Source organism: Electrona antarctica (genome assembly GCF_951216825.1).
Source record: "Electrona antarctica genome assembly, chromosome: 18".
Taxonomy (NCBI): domain Eukaryota; kingdom Metazoa; phylum Chordata; class Actinopteri; order Myctophiformes; family Myctophidae; genus Electrona; species Electrona antarctica.
Window position 1 is genome coordinate 6,226,343 of NC_136799.1, and position 19,708 is coordinate 6,246,050.

The window sequence follows — 19,708 nt, forward strand, 5'->3', positions numbered from 1 at the left end:
GGGGCACTGCCCTGGGGTGAGCTGATGGTAGGGCTGTCCGGGGCACTGCCCTGGGGTGAGCTGATGGTAGGGCTGTCCGGGGCGCTGCCCTGGGGTGAGCTGATGGTAGGGCTGTCCGGGGCACTGCCCTGGGGTGAGCTGATGGTAGGGCTGTCCGGGGCACTGCCCTGGGGTGAGCTGATGGTAGGGCTGTCCGGGCGCTGCCCTGGTGGTGAGCTGATGGTAGGGCTGTCCGGGGTGCTGCCCTAGGGTGAGCTGATGGTAGGGCTGTCCGGGCGCTGCCCTGGTGGTTTGAAGATACACGCAAGCCCCCTCAGCCAGGGGTCACCAACATGCTCCTACTTGGTCATGTCCGTGGCACATTTTTTGATTTTCTGTTTTACACACTATTATAATCTTCTTATGTTGATCATAAGACCCAATTACTGTATGTCAATCTCCAGGTTTTCTTCAGAATATGTATGGCAGTTGTTTATTATGACACTAGGGCACATTAGGAGTCCAACTAGTACTAGTGGTTCTCAAATGTTTTATTTGCAAAAACCCCTGTAACTCTGAGTGTTGAACACTCAGAGTTACAGACCTGTTATTCAGGGTCTGTAACTCTGAGTGTTGAACACTCAGAGTTACAGACCTGTTATTCAGGGTCTGTAACTCTGAGTGTTGAACACTCAGGGTTACAGACCTGTTATTCAGGGCTGTAACTCTGAGTGTTGAACACTCAGAGTTACAGACCTGTTATTCAGGGTCTGTAACTCTGAGTGTTGAACACTCAGAGTTACAGACCTGTTATTCAGGGCTGTAACTCTGAGTGTTGAACACTCAGAGTTACAGACCTGTTATTCAGGGTCTGTAACTCTGAGTGTTGAACACTCAGAGTTACAGACCTGTTATTCAGGGTCTGTAACTCTGAGTGTTGAACACTCAGAGTTACAAACCTGTTATTCAGGGCTGTAACTCTGAGTGTTGAACACTCAGAGTTACAGACCTGTTATTCAGGTCTGTAACTCTGAGTGTTGAACACTCAGAGTTACAGACCTGTTATTCAGGGCTGTAACTCTGAGTGTTGAACACTCAGAGTTACAGACCTGTTTTTCAGGGCTGTCTATTTACCTGTATGTGTTTCTGGTAATATTATTGTCCACACATTTTGTATGTCTGTAACAAAAATGTCCACCACAAGCCAACATGGCGATGACCTCTGACCTCTGCACCCATGCAGCCGTTGACAGTTTTCGCACCTCGCTAACAAAACCTGCCGATTGAGGCTGAGTGTCACAGCTCGACACAATAGGAATGACTATTGAGCGACCTTGGATGCATATCAATGGTGATCGGTGACGGTCCATCCATTGTGTCGACCTGCTAATTAGTAGCCTACCTACCGTAGGTGTTCTGTCTGAAGCCGTCTAAAGAGTTGGATAACAGTGGCTGGTGGATTCATGGACTAATTCAATCACAGAGGAGACGTTTGCAAGGTAAATGCATTTAGAATGCATTTTTATGATACAGTAGCCTATATTGTGGGTTTAATAAATAGGTATACATTTAAGAGGTTATTTACAATTTACAATTACAATTTAGGCATTTAGCAAACGTTCTTAATCCAGAGCGACTTACATTAAGCAAGAACAAAAGCATGGCAATACATCACATACATAAAAAGTAGTTATCATGAAACATGCATAAGCTAAGAATATCTATATAATGAAACTATACATATATACTATACTATACATATATACTATAAAGTGCTATCACTACATAAAATGCAATTCTAGTGCTGTCTACGTAACATGCTATAAGTCTGTATAAAATGCTATCTAAGTCTACATAATTTGCTATCTAAGGGGCTAGGGCAAGTTTAAATATTTAAATCAGTGATTGCTCGCGAGCACGTGCACGTGCACACGACATCGCCCCCACTAGTATAGTTACAAAATCCACAGCACATCCCTAAGTGTAACATAATGAACCATGCTGACACAAGAGAATCCAGCCGTAGTGTATTTAGTATTTAATAAATAACTATAGAACCGTACTGGACAGAGAGCACGAAGATGTGTCGATGTGTGCTAAACTCTGAACAAAGGCAGCACAGAGAAGTAAGAAGTACACAAATCCACAGTTGGGAATGTAAGCTTAAATGTTGTTATCTGTATGAAGAGTCACACAGAGAAATGTTAGCTTCTGGTATCCATGAGCGTCCACGTCAATATGACAACACCACAGCTGTGCGTGGCTCAGTCAGCCGAGGTTATTCGCCTGCTGATTAGAATGAGGAGGCGTTTGGTCATGCCAGAGGGAGTGTGCGTTACTCCTGTATTTAAGTTGGTGTTTGCCTGAGATCGGGAGATTTTAAATTATTGTTAAACATCTCCTGCATTACTTAATTCACAAGAAGTCTACACAATTCGAGAATATATAGAAGAATTGTTATTTTTGATCAACGTTTGCCTGTTGTCTCTCCTAATGGTACCACATTGATACAGCCTGCTGTCTCTCCTAATGGTACCACATTGATACAGCCTGTTGTCTCTCCTAATGGTACCACATTGATACAGCCTGTTGTCTCTCCTAATGGTACCACATTGATACAGCATGCTGTCTCTCCTAATGGTACCACATTGATACAGCATGCTGTCTCTCCTAATGGTACCACATTGATACAGCATGTTGTCTCTCCTAATGGTACCACATTGATACAGCATGTTGTCTCTCCTAATGGTACCACATTGATACAGCATGTTGTCTCTCCTAATGGTACCACATTGATACAGCATGTTGTCTCTCCTAATGGTACCACATTGATACAGCATGTTGTCTCTCCTAATGGTACCACATTGATACAGCATGTTGTCTCTCCTAATGGTACCACATTGATACAGCATGTTGTCTCCTAATGGTACCACATTGATACAGCCTGTTGTCTCTCCTAATGGTACCACATTGATACAGCATGTTGTCTCTCCTAATGGTACCACATTGATACAGCATGTTGTCTCCTAATGGTACCACATTGATACAGCCTGTTGTCTCCTAATGGTACCACATTGATACAGCCTGTTGTCTCTCCTAATGGTACCACATTGATACAGCCTGTTGTCTCTCCTAATGGTACCACATTGATACAGCCTGTTGTCTCTCCTAATGGTACCACATTGATACAGCATGTTGTCTCTCCTAATGGTACCACATTGATACAGCATGTTGTCTCTCCTAATGGTACCACATTGATACAGCATGTTGTCTCTCCTAATGGTACCACATTGATACAGCCTGCTGTCTCTCCTAATGGTACCACATTGATACAGCCTGCTGTCTCTCCTAATGGTACCACATTGATACAGCCTGCTGTCTCTCCTAATGGTACCACATTGATACAGCCTGTTGTCTCTCCTAATGGTACCACATTGATACAGCCTGCTGTCTCTCCTAATGGTACCACATTGATACAGCCTGCTGTCTCTCCTAATGGTACCACATTGATACAGCCTGCTGTCTCTCCTAATGGTACCACATTGATACAGCATGGAATTGTGGACAAAAATCCCATCCAAAGACAACAACATATTCTGTTTTGGATCTTTGCGAGGCTAACTCTCATCGAATGGTGGTCTTTGGCTCAAATGCCCAATAAATAACGGGCATTTGATGTGAGAAGGGTTGAAAACCACTGACCTAGCTAATGGCTATGTGGCGTAACACTGACCTAGCTAATGGCTATGTGGCGTAACACTGACCTAGCTAATGGCTATGTGGCGTAACACTGACCTAGCTAATGGCTATGTGGCGTAACACTGACCTAGCTAATGGCTATGTGGCGTAACACTGACCTAGCTAATGGCTATGTGGCGTAACACTGACCTAGCTAATGGCTATGTGGCGTAACACTGACCTAGCTAATGGCTATGTGGCGTAACACTGACCTAGCTAATGGCTATGTGGCGTAACACTGACCTAGCTAATGGCTATGTGGCGTAACACTGACCTAGCTAATGGCTATGTGGCGTAACACTGACCTAGCTAATGGCTATGTGGCGTAACACTGACCTAGCTAATGGCTATGTGGCGTAACACTGACCTAGCTAATGGCTATGTGGCGTAACACTGACCTAGCTAATGGCTATGTGGCGTAACACTGACCTAGCTAATGGCTATGTGGCGTAACACTGACCTAGCTAATGGCTATGTGGCGTAACACTGACCTAGCTAATGGCTATGTGGCGTAACACTGACCTAGCTAATGGCTATGTGGCGTAACACTGACCTAGCTAATGGCTATGTGGCGTAACACTGACCTAGCTAATGGCTATGTGGCGTAACACTGACCTAGCTAATGGCTATGTGGCGTAACACTGACCTAGCTAATGGCTATGTGGCGTAACACTGACCTAGCTAATGGCTATGTGGCGTAACACTGTCCTAGCTAATGGCTATGTGGCGTAACACTGACCTAGCTAATGGCTATGTGGCGTAACACTGACCTAGCTAATGGCTATGTGGCGTAACACTGACCTAGCTAATGGCTATGTGGCGTAACACTGACCTAGCTAATGGCTATGTGGCGTAACACTGTCCTAGCTAATGGCTATGTGGCGTAACACTGACCTAGCTAATGGCTATGTGGCGTAACACTGACCTAGCTAATGGCTATGTGGCGTAACACTGACCTAGCTAATGGCTATGTGGCGTAACACTGACCTAGCTAATGGCTATGTGGCGTAACACTGACCTAGCTAATGGCTATGTGGCGTAACACTGACCTAGCTAATGGCTATGTGGCGTAACACTGACCTAGCTAATGGCTATGTGGCGTAACACTGACCTAGCTAATGGCTATGTGGCGTAACACTGTCCTAGCTAATGGCTATGTGGCGTAACACTGACCTAGCTAATGGCTATGTGGCGTAACACTGACCTAGCTAATGGCTATGTGGCGTAACACTGACCTAGCTAATGGCTATGTGGCGTAACACTGACCTAGCTAATGGCTATGTGGCGTAACACTGACCTAGCTAATGGCTATGTGGCGTAACACTGACCTAGCTAATGGCTATGTGGCGTAACACTGACCTAGCTAATGGCTATGTGGCGTAACACTGACCTAGCTAATGGCTATGTGGCGTAACACTGACCTAGCTAATGGCTATGTGGCGTAACACTGACCTAGCTAATGGCTATGTGGCGTAACACTGACCTAGCTAATGGCTATGTGGCGTAACACTGACCTAGCTAATGGCTATGTGGCGTAACACTGACCTAGCTAATGGCTATGTGGCGTAACACTGACCTAGCTAATGGCTATGTGGCGTAACACTGACCTAGCTAATGGCTATGTGGCGTAACACTGTCCTAGCTAATGGCTATGTGGCGTAACACTGACCTAGCTAATGGCTATGTGGCGTAACACTGACCTAGCTAATGGCTATGTGGCGTAACACTGACCTAGCTAATGGCTATGTGGCGTAACACTGTCCTAGCTAATGGCTATGTGGCGTAACACTGACCTAGCTAATGGCTATGTGGCGTAACACTGACCTAGCTAATGGCTATGTGGCGTAACACTGACCTAGCTAATGGCTATGTGGCGTAACACTGACCTAGCTAATGGCTATGTGGCGTAACACTGACCTAGCTAATGGCTATGTGGCGTAACACTGACCTAGCTAATGGCTATGTGGCGTAACACTGACCTAGCTAATGGTTATGTGGCGTAACACTGACCTAGCTAATGGCTATGTGGCGTAACGAAGAGACTTCAGTGCACTGAATAAAGAGCATGTGTGGCCTTGAGAGTGGTGTCTCCAGGGACGTGCACACACAGACATCAAAGGGGGCTTCAGCCCCTGCCCTTTTACCCGTCTGTAAAACAACTGCCCTCTCCAGACCACGAATGCAGCATTTACTAATATTTTGGTATCGGCGTGTTAGCACAGGAAATATGTTGTACTGTAAATTGTGTCTTGAGCCTGGGTCGTGGCTCAGTGGTCCATCCTGGGCCGTGGCTCAGTGGTCCATCCTGGGCCGTGGCTCAGCGGTCCATCCTGGGTCGTGGCTCAGTGGTCCATCCTGGGCCGTGGCTCAGCGGTCCATCCTGGGTCGTGGCTCAGTGGTCCATCCTGGGTCGTGGCTCAGTGGTCCATCCTGGGCCGTGGCTCAGTGGTCCATCCTGGGCCGTGGCTCAGCGGTCCATCCTGGGCCGTGGCTCAGCGGTCCATCCTGGGCCGTGGCTCAGTGGTCCATCCTGGGCCGTGGCTCAGTGGTCCATCCTGGGCCGTGGCTCAGCGGTCCAGCCTGGGCCGTGGCTCAGCGGTCCATCCTGGGTCGTGGCTCAGCGGTCCATCCTGGGCCGTGGCTCAGCGGTCCATCCTGGGCCGTGGCTCAGCGGTCCATCCTGGGCCGTGGCTCAGCGGTCCATCCTGGGCCGTGGCTCAGCGGTCCATCCTGGGCCGTGGCTCAGCGGTCCATCCTGGGCCGTGGCTCAGCGGTCCAGGCACCTTGGCTGGCTATCCAGTCTGGCAGTGTGCCGCGGGTTCGACTCCCGATCCAGACGGCCTTTACTGCATGTCACCCCCCCCCATCTCTCTCCCCATTTCCTGACAGCCTATACTGTCTGTCCCTCCATAAAAAATATATAAAATAAAAAGGTGAAAGCCACAAAAAACAAAACATTACATTGTGTCTTGAATAATCCCGTAAAGGGATGGGCTGCAAAAGGCAGTCGGACACGTAAATAAAATCGTTCGTTCGTTCATTCATTCATTCATTCATTCATTCATTCATGCATCCATCCATCCATCCATCCATCCATGCATTCATTCATCCATTCATTCATTCATTCATCCATCCATCCATCCATCCATCCACCCACCCACCCACCCACTCACTCACTCACTCACTCACTCACTCACTCACTCACTCATTCATTCATTCATACTACACGGCAAATGTCACTCCTTTCCATGCCATATATACCGGAATTAAGGCAGCATTCAGGAGAATAGCTTTTTTTTCCTCCGAAGTCTCCTGAACTTGAACGCAGCATTTTGCGTTGAACTAATTTGAAATTCATGTCGTATATACACCGCATCTCCAGTAGATAAGGAGTGCTGGGTTTGCGCCCCGAAAATAGCCGATCTACAAGCTCTCAACTGCGACGCGTTGTGAGCTTGTAGATCTGCTATTTTCGCTATTTGTTTTGTACAAAAGTGCCCTCTTACGGGATTTCAGCCCCTGCCTCTCTAACACCCTCTGCACGTCCACGGGTTGAGTTGAGTATCCCAGTTATTCTCTATCAGTGGTCTTAGTATCCCAGTTATTCTCTATCAGCGGTCTTAGTATCCCAGTTATTCTCTAACAGCGGTCTTAGTATCCCAGTTATTCTCTAACAGCGGTCTTAGTATCCCAGTTATTCTCTATCAGTGGTCTTAGTATCCCAGTTATTCTCTAACAGCGGTCTTAGTATCCCAGTTATTCTCTATCAGCGGTCTTAGTATCCCAGTTATTCTCTATCAGCGGTCTTAGTATCCCAGTTATTCTCTAACAGCGGTCTTAGTATCCCAGTTATTCTCTAACAGCGGTCTTAGTATCCCAGTTATTCTCTATCAGTGGCCTTAGTATCCCAGTTATTCTCTAACAGCGGTCTTAGTATCCCAGTTATTCTCTATCAGCGGTCTTAGTATCCCAGTTATTCTCTATCAGCGGTCTTAGTATCCCAGTTATTCTCTAACAGCGGTCTTAGTATCCCAGTTATTCTCTATCAGCGGTCTTAGTATCCCAGTTATTCTCTATCAGCGGTCTTAGTATCCCAGTTATTCTCTATCAGCGGTCTTAGTATCCCAGTTATTCTCTATCAGCGGTCTTAGTATCCCAGTTATTCTCTATCAGCGGTCTTAGTATCCCAGTTATTCTCCATCAGCGGTCTTAGTATCCCAGTTATTCTCTATCAGCGGTCTTAGTATCCCAGTTATTCTCTATCAGCGGTCTTAGTATCCCAGTTATTCTCTATCAGCGGTCTTAGTATCCCAGTTATTCTCCATCAGCGGTCTTAGTATCCCAGTTATTCTCTATCAGCGGTCTTAGTATCCCAGTTATTCTCCATCAGCGGTCTTAGTATCCCAGTTATTCTCTATCAGCGGTCTTAGTATCCCAGTTATTCTCCATCAGCGGTCTTAGTATCCCAGTTATTCTGTAACAGCGGTCTTAGTATCCCAGTTATTCTCTATCAGCGGTCTTAGTATCCCAGTTATTCTCCATCAGCGGTCTTAGTATCCCAGTTATTCTCTATCAGCGGTCTTAGTATCCCAGTTATACTCCATCAGCGGTCTTAGTATCCCAGTTATTCTCTAACAGCGGTCTTAGTATCCCAGTTATTCTCTAACAGCGGTCTTAGTATCCCAGTTATTCTCTATCAGCGGTCTTAGTATCCCAGTTATTCTCTATCAGCGGTCTTAGTATCCCAGTTATTCTCCATCAGCGGTCTTAGTATCCCAGTTATTCTCTAACAGCGGTCTTAGTATCCCAGTTATTCTCTAACAGCAGTCTTAGTATCCCAGTTATTCTCTATCAGCGGTCTTAGTATCCCAGTTATTCTCTATCAGCGGTCTTAGTATCCCAGTTATTCTCCATCAGCGGTCTTAGTATCCCAGTTATTCTCTAACAGCGGTCTTAGTATCCCAGTTATTCTCTATCAGCGGTCTTAGTATCCCAGTTATTCTCTAACAGCGGTCTTAGTATCCCAGTTATTCTCTATCAGTGGTCTTAGTATCCCAGTTATTCTCTATCAGCGGTCTTAGTATCCCAGTTATTCTCCATCAGCGGTCTTAGTATCCCAGTTATTCTCTATCAGCGGTCTTAGTATCCCAGTTATTCTCCATCAGCGGTCTTAGTATCCCAGTTATTCTCTATCAGCGGTCTTAGTATCCCAGTTATTCTCCATCAGCGGTCTTAGTATCCCAGGTATTCTCTAACAGCGGTCTTAGTATCCCAGTTATTCTCTAACAGCGGTCTTAGTATCCCAGTTATTCTCTATCAGCGGTCTTAGTATCCCAGTTATTCTCTATCAGCGGTCTTAGTATCCCAGTTATTCTCCATCAGCGGTCTTAGTATCCCAGTTATTCTCCATCAGCGGTCTTAGTATCCCAGTTATTCTCTAACAGCGGTCTTAGTATCCCAGTTATTCTCTAACAGCGGTCTTAGTATCCCAGTTATTCTCTATCAGCGGTCTTAGTATCCCAGTTATTCTCTATCAGCGGTCTTAGTATCCCAGTTATTCTCCATCAGCGGTCTTAGTATCCCAGTTATTCTCTAACAGCGGTCTTAGTATCCCAGTTATTCTCTATCAGCGGTCTTAGTATCCCAGTTATTCTCTAACAGCGGTCTTAGTATCCCAGTTATTCTCTATCAGCGGTCTTAGTATCCCAGTTATTCTCTATCAGCGGTCTTAGTATCCCAGTTATTCTCCATCAGCGGTCTTAGTATCCCAGTTATTCTCTATCAGCGGTCTTAGTATCCCAGTTATTCTCCATCAGCGGTCTTAGTATCCCAGTTATTCTCTATCAGCGGTCTTAGTATCCCAGTTATTCTCCATCAGCGGTCTTAGTATCCCAGTTATTCTCTATCAGCGGTCTTAGTATCCCAGTTATTCTCCATCAGCGGTCTTAGTATCCCAGTTATTCTCTATCAGCGGTCTTAGTATCCCAGTTATTCTCCATCAGCGGTCTTAGTATCCCAGTTATTCTCTATCAGCGGTCTTAGTATCCCAGTTATTCTCTATCAGCGGTCTTAGTATCCCAGTTATTCTCTATCAGCGGTCTTAGTATCCCAGTTATTCTCTAACAGCGGTCTTAGTATCCCAGTTATTCTCTATCAGTGGTCTTAGTATCCCAGTTATTCTCTATCAGCGGTCTTAGTATCCCAGTTATTCTCCATCAGCGGTCTTAGTATCCCAGTTATTCTCTATCAGCGGTCTTAGTATCCCAGTTTTTCTCCATCAGCGGTCTTAGTATCCCAGTTATTCTCTATCAGCGGTCTTAGTATCCCAGTTATTCTCCATCAGCGGTCTTAGTATCCCAGTTATTCTCTAACAGCGGTCTTAGTATCCCAGTTATTCTCTAACAGCGGTCTTAGTATCCCAGTTATTCTCCATCAGCGGTCTTAGTATCCCAGTTATTCTCTATCAGCGGTCTTAGTATCCCAGTTATTCTCCATCAGCGGTCTTAGTATCCCAGTTATTCTCTAACAGCGGTCTTAGTATCCCAGTTATTCTCTATCAGTGGTCTTAGTATCCCAGTTATTCTCTATCAGCGGTCTTAGTATCCCAGTTATTCTCCATCAGCGGTCTTAGTATCCCAGTTATTCTCTATCAGCGGTCTTAGTATCCCAGTTTTTCTCCATCAGCGGTCTTAGTATCCCAGTTATTCTCTATCAGCGGTCTTAGTATCCCAGTTATTCTCCATCAGCGGTCTTAGTATCCCAGTTATTCTCTAACAGCGGTCTTAGTATCCCAGTTATTCTCTAACAGCGGTCTTAGTATCCCAGTTATTCTCTATCAGCGGTCTTAGTATCCCAGTTATTCTCTATCAGCGGTCTTAGTATCCCAGTTATTCTCCATCAGCGGTCTTAGTATCCCAGTTATTCTCCATCAGCGGTCTTAGTATCCCAGTTATTCTCTATCAGCGGTCTTAGTATCCCAGTTATTCTCCATCAGCGGTCTTAGTATCCCAGTTATTCTCTAACAGCGGTCTTAGTATCCCAGTTATTCTCTATCAGCGGTCTTAGTATCCCAGTTATTCTCTAACAGCGGTCTTAGTATCCCAGTTATTCTCTATCAGCGGTCTTAGTATCCCAGTTATTCTCTATCAGCGGTCTTAGTATCCCAGTTATTCTCCATCAGCGGTCTTAGTATCCCAGTTATTCTCTATCAGCGGTCTTAGTATCCCAGTTATTCTCTATCAGCGGTCTTAGTATCCCAGTTATTCTCTATCAGCGGTCTTAGTATCCCAGTTATTCTCTATCAGCGGTCTTAGTATCCCAGTTATTCTCCATCAGCGGTCTTAGTATCCCAGTTATTCTCTATCAGCGGTCTTAGTATCCCAGTTATTCTCCATCAGCGGTCTTAGTATCCCAGTTATTCTCTATCAGCGGTCTTAGTATCCCAGTTATTCTCTATCAGCGGTCTTAGTATCCCAGTTATTCTCTAACAGCGGTCTTAGTATCCCAGTTATTCTCTAACAGCGGTCTTAGTATCCCAGTTATTCTCTATCAGTGGTCTTAGTATCCCAGTTATTCTCTAACAGCGGTCTTAGTATCCCAGTTATTCTCTATCAGCGGTCTTAGTATCCCAGTTATTCTCTATCAGCGGTCTTAGTATCCCAGTTATTCTCTATCAGCGGTCTTAGTATCCCAGTTATTCTCTATCAGCGGTCTTAGTATCCCAGTTATTCTCCATCAGCGGTCTTAGTATCCCAGTTATTCTCTATCAGCGGTCTTAGTATCCCAGTTATTCTCTATCAGCGGTCTTAGTATCCCAGTTATTCTCTATCAGCGGTCTTAGTATCCCAGTTATTCTCTATCAGCGGTCTTAGTATCCCAGTTATTCTCCATCAGCGGTCTTAGTATCCCAGTTATTCTCTATCAGCGGTCTTAGTATCCCAGTTATTCTCCATCAGCGGTCTTAGTATCCCAGTTATTCTCTATCAGCGGTCTTAGTATCCCAGTTATTCTCTATCAGCGGTCTTAGTATCCCAGTTATTCTCTATCAGCGGTCTTAGTATCCCAGTTATTCTCTAACAGCGGTCTTAGTATCCCAGTTATTCTCTAACAGCGGTCTTAGTATCCCAGTTATTCTCTATCAGTGGTCTTAGTATCCCAGTTATTCTCTAACAGCGGTCTTAGTATCCCAGTTATTCTCTATCAGCGGTCTTAGTATCCCAGTTATTCTCCATCAGCGGTCTTAGTATCCCAGTTATTCTCCATCAGCGGTCTTAGTATCCCAGTTATTCTCTAACAGCGGTCTTAGTATCCCAGTTATTCTCCATCAGCGGTCTTAGTATCCCAGTTATTCTCTAACAGCGGTCTTAGTATCCCAGTTATTCTCCATCAGCGGTCTTAGTATCCCAGTTATTCTCTAACAGCGGTCTTAGTATCCCAGTTATTCTCTAACAGCGGTCTTAGTATCCCAGTTATTCTCCATCAGCGGTCTTAGTATCCCAGTTATTCTCTAACAGCGGTCTTAGTATCCCAGTTATTCTCTAACAGCGGTCTTAGTATCCCAGTTATTCTCTAACAGCGGTCTTAGTATCCCAGTTATTCTCTAACAGCGGTCTTAGTATCCCAGTTATTCTCTATCAGCGGTCTTATTTGAATTGTGTGGAAGTCCAACTCTCAGCCACCAGAATCCTCTGGTTTGAATATAGTGTGTGATTTTGCATTCCACCACATTTAATACTGCCGACACATGGACTGGCTGTATATTAACAGCCAAAGATGATGTGAATGAAAGCAGTCTAATAATGCTGTGGGTCTCTGTGTGTCTCTGGGCCGGCAGAGTGCTGCAAGGCAAGGCAAGGCAATTTTATTTATATAGCACCTTTCATCATACACAAGGCAATTCAAAGTGCTTTACAGAATAAAAACAAATAATACAGAGTGCAACAGTGCACTTCAAAAACGACCAAAGATTACAATAGACACAATGAAATACTGTGAGATAAAGGAGCATATAAATTGGAACAAATACTCCCACCTTTGATTAATAGCCCAGGCAAGACCTAGCTGTTATTAAACATCATTCGGATAGGCAATGTTAAATAAGTGTGTTTTTCAATTAGACTCAAAAACAGATTTATTCCAGGTTTGTGGTGCATAATAGTGAAATGCTGCTTCCCTGCCTGCTACACATGCTTTACAGCAGTTGGTATACGCTCTAGCTAACAGCATATTGTCTGTATGAATTCTATTGAGTGTATTGACCACCCATCCATGTTAGGTGCGTGCAAAACAAGCACTCCTTACAATGGTGTGTGTGCGTGTGTGTGTGTGTGTGTGTGGGGGGGGGGGGGTCCAGCCAGGAAGAGTTTTTAGAAGATGACAGGATGTAACGCACACTCCAACACTAAAACACGCACGTACACACAGTAACACACACACCAACACTAAAACTCGCACGTACACACACACACACACCGACACTAAAACAACATGCGTGTGCACACACACACACACTGTCCGTGTTAAACAGAGTGGATTAGTCTGTTAAACCCCAGTGTTCATTTTGTTGACTAAGACGAAAAGACTAAGATTTTGACATTTAGACTAAACCATTTCCGGAGATTCTAAATAGGACTAAAACTAAATGATTAATACAGCATAGAATAGTGAACAAAATCTTATCCAACGACCAGTCGACCACAAAATATTTAAGTCTTGATTCTGACTGAGAGGCTAAATGTCATCAAATGGTTGTCTGTGGCTCAAATGCCGAATAAATAATGGCCCTTGATATGAAAAGTGTTGAGAAGCAGCACTGTTGTAGTGTGGTGATGGAGCACATGGCTCCGGGGCCCAGGGGCCCCATGGGGGTCCAGGGGCCTCGGCTGACCCTGTAGCCCAGATACCAGGCTCTGATGTGGGGAGAGGAGCAGCCATCCTCCCTGAGGAGAGAGTGTGTGGGCATGGATGTTACCTAGGAGCTAGGAACTAAAACATCCACGCACACACACACTGTGACTCTCACACACACAGACACAGACACAGACACACAGTGTTTTATGTTGAAGTCTAAACTAAACTCTGCCGAGTGTGAAACTTGCACAAACCTCCTCAAATCAGGTCACCACCTGTGTCTGCGTTCGCGTCTAGTCTGTATATCTCCGATATTTTATTCTGAACTCGACATGAAAAAGATCCTTTAAATTCACACCTCTCCTCTGGCCTCTCATCGTCTCCTTCTCCTCCTTCATCTCTCCTTCTCCTCCTCCTCCTCCATCTCTCCTCTCTTCTTAAAGGTGTTTTAGATTTTCTTCGGATCCTTGACTCTCAGGGGATATAGATAGTCCAGTTTAACAGGACAGAAATAGACAAGGGCTTGTGTGTGGGGGGGCGGGGGGGTGAGACTGTGTGTGTGTGTGTGTGTGTGTGTGTGTGTGTGTGTGTGTGTGTGTGTGTGTGTGTGTGTGTGTGTGTGTGTGTGTGTGTGTGTGTGTGTGTGTGTGTGTGTGTGTGTGTGTATTGTCACATATCAGAGTAGTAGTACTAACTATTAGTAGTACTACTGTAGTCGTCGTAACAGTAGTAAGTGGTACTGCGTAGTAGTATTTCTTGGTACTAGTAGTAATAGAGTACAATAAAAACAGATTCAGTTGCAAGAAGCACATGTTTCCATGGAAACCACGGCGCTATTGACCTGACCCTCAGGCTATACAAACACGAGCGCACACACACACACACACACACATCACACACACACACACACACACACACACACACACACACACACACACACACATCTCACACACACACTCACACACACACACATCACACACACAGTCTTTCTACGTGGGCGGGTTTGGCTCAAAACATGAAGATGGAGAGAGAGACCTGCAGGTGTATCTGAGACTAGATGAATGCTGCACACACACACACACACACGCACATGCACATGCACAGTGTGCACGCACACGCCACCCAAGTTCTATCCAAAATCTCTCCGTTTCTCTATCATGAGCCCTGACAGAGTCCAATAATTGTCTGTCTCTCTCTGTCTGTCTGGCTGTCTCTCTGGATGTCTCTCTCGATGTCTGTCTGTCTGTCTCTCTGGCTGTCTCTCTGGATGTCTGTCTGTCTCTCTGGCTGTCTCTCTGGATGTCTGTCTGTCTGTCTCTCTGGCTGTCTGTCTGTCTGTCTGTCTGTCTCTCTGGATGTCTGTCTGTCTGTCTCTCTGGCTGTCTGTCTGCTCTGTAACTGACAGTGTACAAATTGAACCGTCCTTAAAATGTGTTTGTAAATCACTGGTATTGTAATTGTATTTCAGTCCACAGGAGTTCCTTTCTCCTCTTTGTTGTCTGTGTGTTCATGGGAAATATTTACAACTGAACATAGACAGCTAGCTAGTAGCGACAACGACAAAATACTGCTGAAAAAGGAGTTTATTTGTATTTTTCCTGTATATTTCCTCGGCCACTCGTCGGGCGCGTGACTGCGACGCTCTATTTACCCAGCCTTTTCTTTATAAGCTTCTATAAATCACGGCATTCCTTGGATTAATTACGGCAAAAACTAAACACAAAAAGAGTACATTCATAACTAAAACTGCTTATGCAAACGTAAAACCTAACTACAATTAATCAAACTAAAAATAGATATTTCATAATGCTGGTTGGAGCGTGTCTGTGTGCGTCTGTGCGCGTGCATGTGACGTCATTAAAATAGTGTCCCCCAAAGGTCCACCATTACACCACTGCTGATAAATCACCATTACACCATGCACTATGCTGATAAATCACCATTACACCATGCACTATGCTGATAAATCACCATTACACCATGCACTATGCTGATAAATCACCATTACACCATGCACTATGCTGATAAATCACCATTACACCATGCTGATAAATCACCATTACACCATGCACTATGCTGATAAATCACCATTACACCATGCTGATAAATCACCACTACACCATGCACTATGCTGATAAATCACCATTACACCATGCACTATGCTGATAAATCACCATTACACCATGCTGATAAATCACCATTACACCATGCACTATGCTGATAAATCACCATTACACCATGCTGATAAATCACCATTACACCATGCACTATGCTGATAAATCACCATTACACCATGCACTATGCTGATAAATCACCATTACACCATGCACTATGCTGATAAATCACCATTACACCATGCACTATGCTGATAAATCACCATTACACCATGCACTATGCTGATAAATCACCATTACACCATGCACTATGCTGATAAATCACCATTACACCATGCACTATGCTGATAAATCACCATTACACCATGCTGATAAATCACCATTACACCATGCACTATGCTGATAAATCACCATTACACCATGCACTATGCTGATAAATCACCATTACACCATGCTGATAAATCACCACTACACCATGCACTATGCTGATAAATCACCATTACACCATGCACTATGCTGATAAATCACCACTACACCATGCACTATGCTGATAAATCACCATTACACCATGCACTATGCTGATAAATCACCATTACACCATGCTGATAAATCACCATTACACCATGCACTATGCTGATAAATCACCATTACACCATGCACTATGCTGATAAATCACCATTACACCATGCTGATAAATCACCATTACACCATGCACTATGCTGATAAATCACCATTACACCATGCACTATGCTGATAAATCACCATTACACCATGCTGATAAATCACCACTACACCATGCACTATGCTGATAAATCACCATTACACCATGCACTATGCTGATAAATCACCATTACACCATGCTGATAAATCACCACTACACCATGCACTATGCTGATAAATCACCATTACACCATGCTGATAAATCACCACTACACCATGCACTATGCTGATAAATCACCATTACACCATGCACTATGCTGATAAATCACCACTACACCATGCACTATGCTGATAAATCACCATTACACCATGCTGATAAATCACCATTACACCATGCACTATGCTGATAAATCACCATTACACCATGCTGATAAATCACCACTACACCATGCACTATGCTGATAAATCACCATTACACCATGCTGATAAATCACCATTACACCATGCACTATGCTGATAAATCACCATTACACCATGCTGATAAATCACCATTACACCATGCACTATGCTGATAAATCACCATTACACCATGCACTATGCTGATAAATCACCATTACACCATGCACTATGCTGATAAATCACCATTACACCATGCACTATGCTGATAAATCACCATTACACCATGCACTATGCTGATAAATCACCATTACACCATGCTGATAAATCACCATTACACCATGCACTATGCTGATAAATCACCATTACACCATGCTGATAAATCACCACTACACCATGCACTATGCTGATAAATCACCATTACACCATGCACTATGCTGATAAATCACCACTACACCATGCACTATGCTGATAAATCACCACTACACCATGCACTATGCTGATAAATCACCATTACACCATGCTGATAAATCACCACTACACCATGCACTATGCTGATAAATCACCATTACACCATGCTGATAAATCACCACTACACCATGCACTATGCTGATAAATCACCATTACACCATGCTGATAAATCACCACTACACCATGCACTATGCTGATAAATCACCATTACACCATGCACTATGCTGATAAATCACCACTACACCATGCACTATGCTGATAAATCACCACTACACCATGCACTATGCTGATAAATCACCATTACACCATGCACTATGCTGATAAATCACCATTACACCATGCACTATGCTGATAAATCACCATTACACCATGCTGATAAATCACCATTACACCATGCACTATGCTGATAAATCACCATTACACCATGCACTATGCTGATAAATCACCATTACACCATGCTGATAAATCACCACTACACCATGCACTATGCTGATAAATCACCATTACACCATGCACTATGCTGATAAATCACCATTACACCATGCTGATAAATCACCATTACACCATGCACTATGCTGATAAATCACCATTACACCATGCTGATAAATCACCACTACACCATGCACTATGCTGATAAAAACCTGAGTTACAGACCCATAAGGCTCCATTTGGTTCCTAACTATCATTTAGCTGGGGGCCACCTGGAACTCCCTCAAGGACCCCCTGGGGGTCCCCGGACCCCACTTTGGGAACCACTGTCTTATGTTATACATGCATATAGATGGGTGGGTACCTCATTCATCCAGGAGAGGAAATTAAGGTGTCCTGCAAACTTTGAAAGCCAATGTTAGCCAATTAGGATGGAATATGAAATATCGGACAGATCCGGCTTGAACACATGACTATAGAGATACTGTGTAACGATTTGCAGGATTTTTGGACAGAATCTTTTCTGGAGGAGTAATATCAAAAAATGTGTTTTTCAAAAGTCGGCCTCCTGGTGGCGCTATAACAGGCCGTTCTGGAAAATCTGGGGCAGAGGTTCATCGTTGGCATCCAGGGAGTGTGTGTGTGTGTGTGTGCAAAATTTGGCATCGACCGGGTTAACGGTGCCGGAGATTAGCTGTACACATACGGACGGACGGACACACACGGACGGACACACACACACACACACACGGACGGAGTGCAAAACATACTCTCTTCCCCATGCCTTCGGCCTGGTGGAGACAAAAATGACAGACCAAACACTACTAAAGAGTCCGATGGCTTGCATCCCCCATCCTAATGGGCCTGATCAGGCCAGCCAGATGAGGAGTTGTACAGAACACAACCCATCCCCCATCCTAATGGGCCTGATCAGGCCAGCCAGATGAGGAGTTGTACAGAACACAACACATCTACAGCGCTCCTGTTTGCAACTCGGGTGTAACAGTTTGTCGCTGAAGGAACTTTCCTGCCCTGCCACAGCGTCCTGTAGATTGTTATTAATGTATTAATAAAGGTATATTTGTGTGGTTGTTTTGCAGCTGGGCAGGAGGAGGAGGAGGAGGAAGAGTCCAGCAGACAGAGAGGTGTGGTTCCCATGAGGCAGCCCTCTGTGGGAGAGGAGAGGAGAGACTGAGAGACACACACACACATACATGCACACACACACACACACACACACTGTGGGAGAGGAGAGACTGAGAGATACACACACACACACACACACTGTGGGAGAGGAGAGGAGAGACTGAGAGATACACACACACACACATACATGCACACACACTGTGGGAGAGGACAGGAGAGACTGAGAGATACACACACACACATACATGCACGCACGCACACACACACTGTGGGAGAGGAGAGGAGAGACTGAGAGATACACACACACACATACATGCACGCACGCACACACACACTGTGGGAGAGGAGAGGAGAGACTGAGAGATACACACACACACATACATGCACACACACACCATTTATTGATTATGGATGGATGGATAGATAGATAGATATTGTCATTGGGATATTTTAAATAAAACTTATGAATTTATAGTTGTATTGTTTGTGATTCATATGAGCCTGTTGTCGTAGGTGTCGTTCCCCCTCCCCCCCTTCATACACACACACACCTTACTGTCTGTCTCTCACAGCTGTGAGTGTTTGGGATGTCTGCCTGTCTTGTCATTTCTATGAAGTCATCATGGACACACACACAGAGACACACACACACACACACACACTTAATTAGTTACGAGTTGTGACTGATCCAGCTGTTAGGACACATTCACTACACATGGAAGTGTGTGTGTGTGTGTGTGTGTGTGTGTGTGTGTGTGTGTGTGTGTGTGTGTGTGTGTGTGTGTGTGTGTGTGTGTGTGCGCGTGTGTGCGTGTGTGCGCGTGCGCGCGCGCATGTCGAGCATCTTTCTGGAAGACAGTATTTCTTTGTTACAAATAGTCAGAGAGAAAAGAAAGAGATCGGAGTGCAGCTGAGAGGATGTGCTT

General features: G+C 44.7%; 1 protein-coding gene across 1 annotated transcript in view; it reads left to right on the forward strand.

Annotated features, from left to right (window-relative positions):
• The window catches only part of kiaa0586 (KIAA0586 ortholog), a 123,706-nt gene extending 104,458 nt beyond the window's left edge, over positions 1-19,248 (forward strand). Inside the window, exon 33 of the mRNA XM_079528467.1 lies at positions 18,737-19,248. Within this exon, the coding sequence (XP_079384593.1) occupies positions 18,737-18,831 (95 nt within the window). The 3' untranslated portion in view covers positions 18,832-19,248. The remainder of the gene's footprint in view (positions 1-18,736) is intronic.
• Positions 19,249-19,708: the final 460 nt, after the last annotated feature.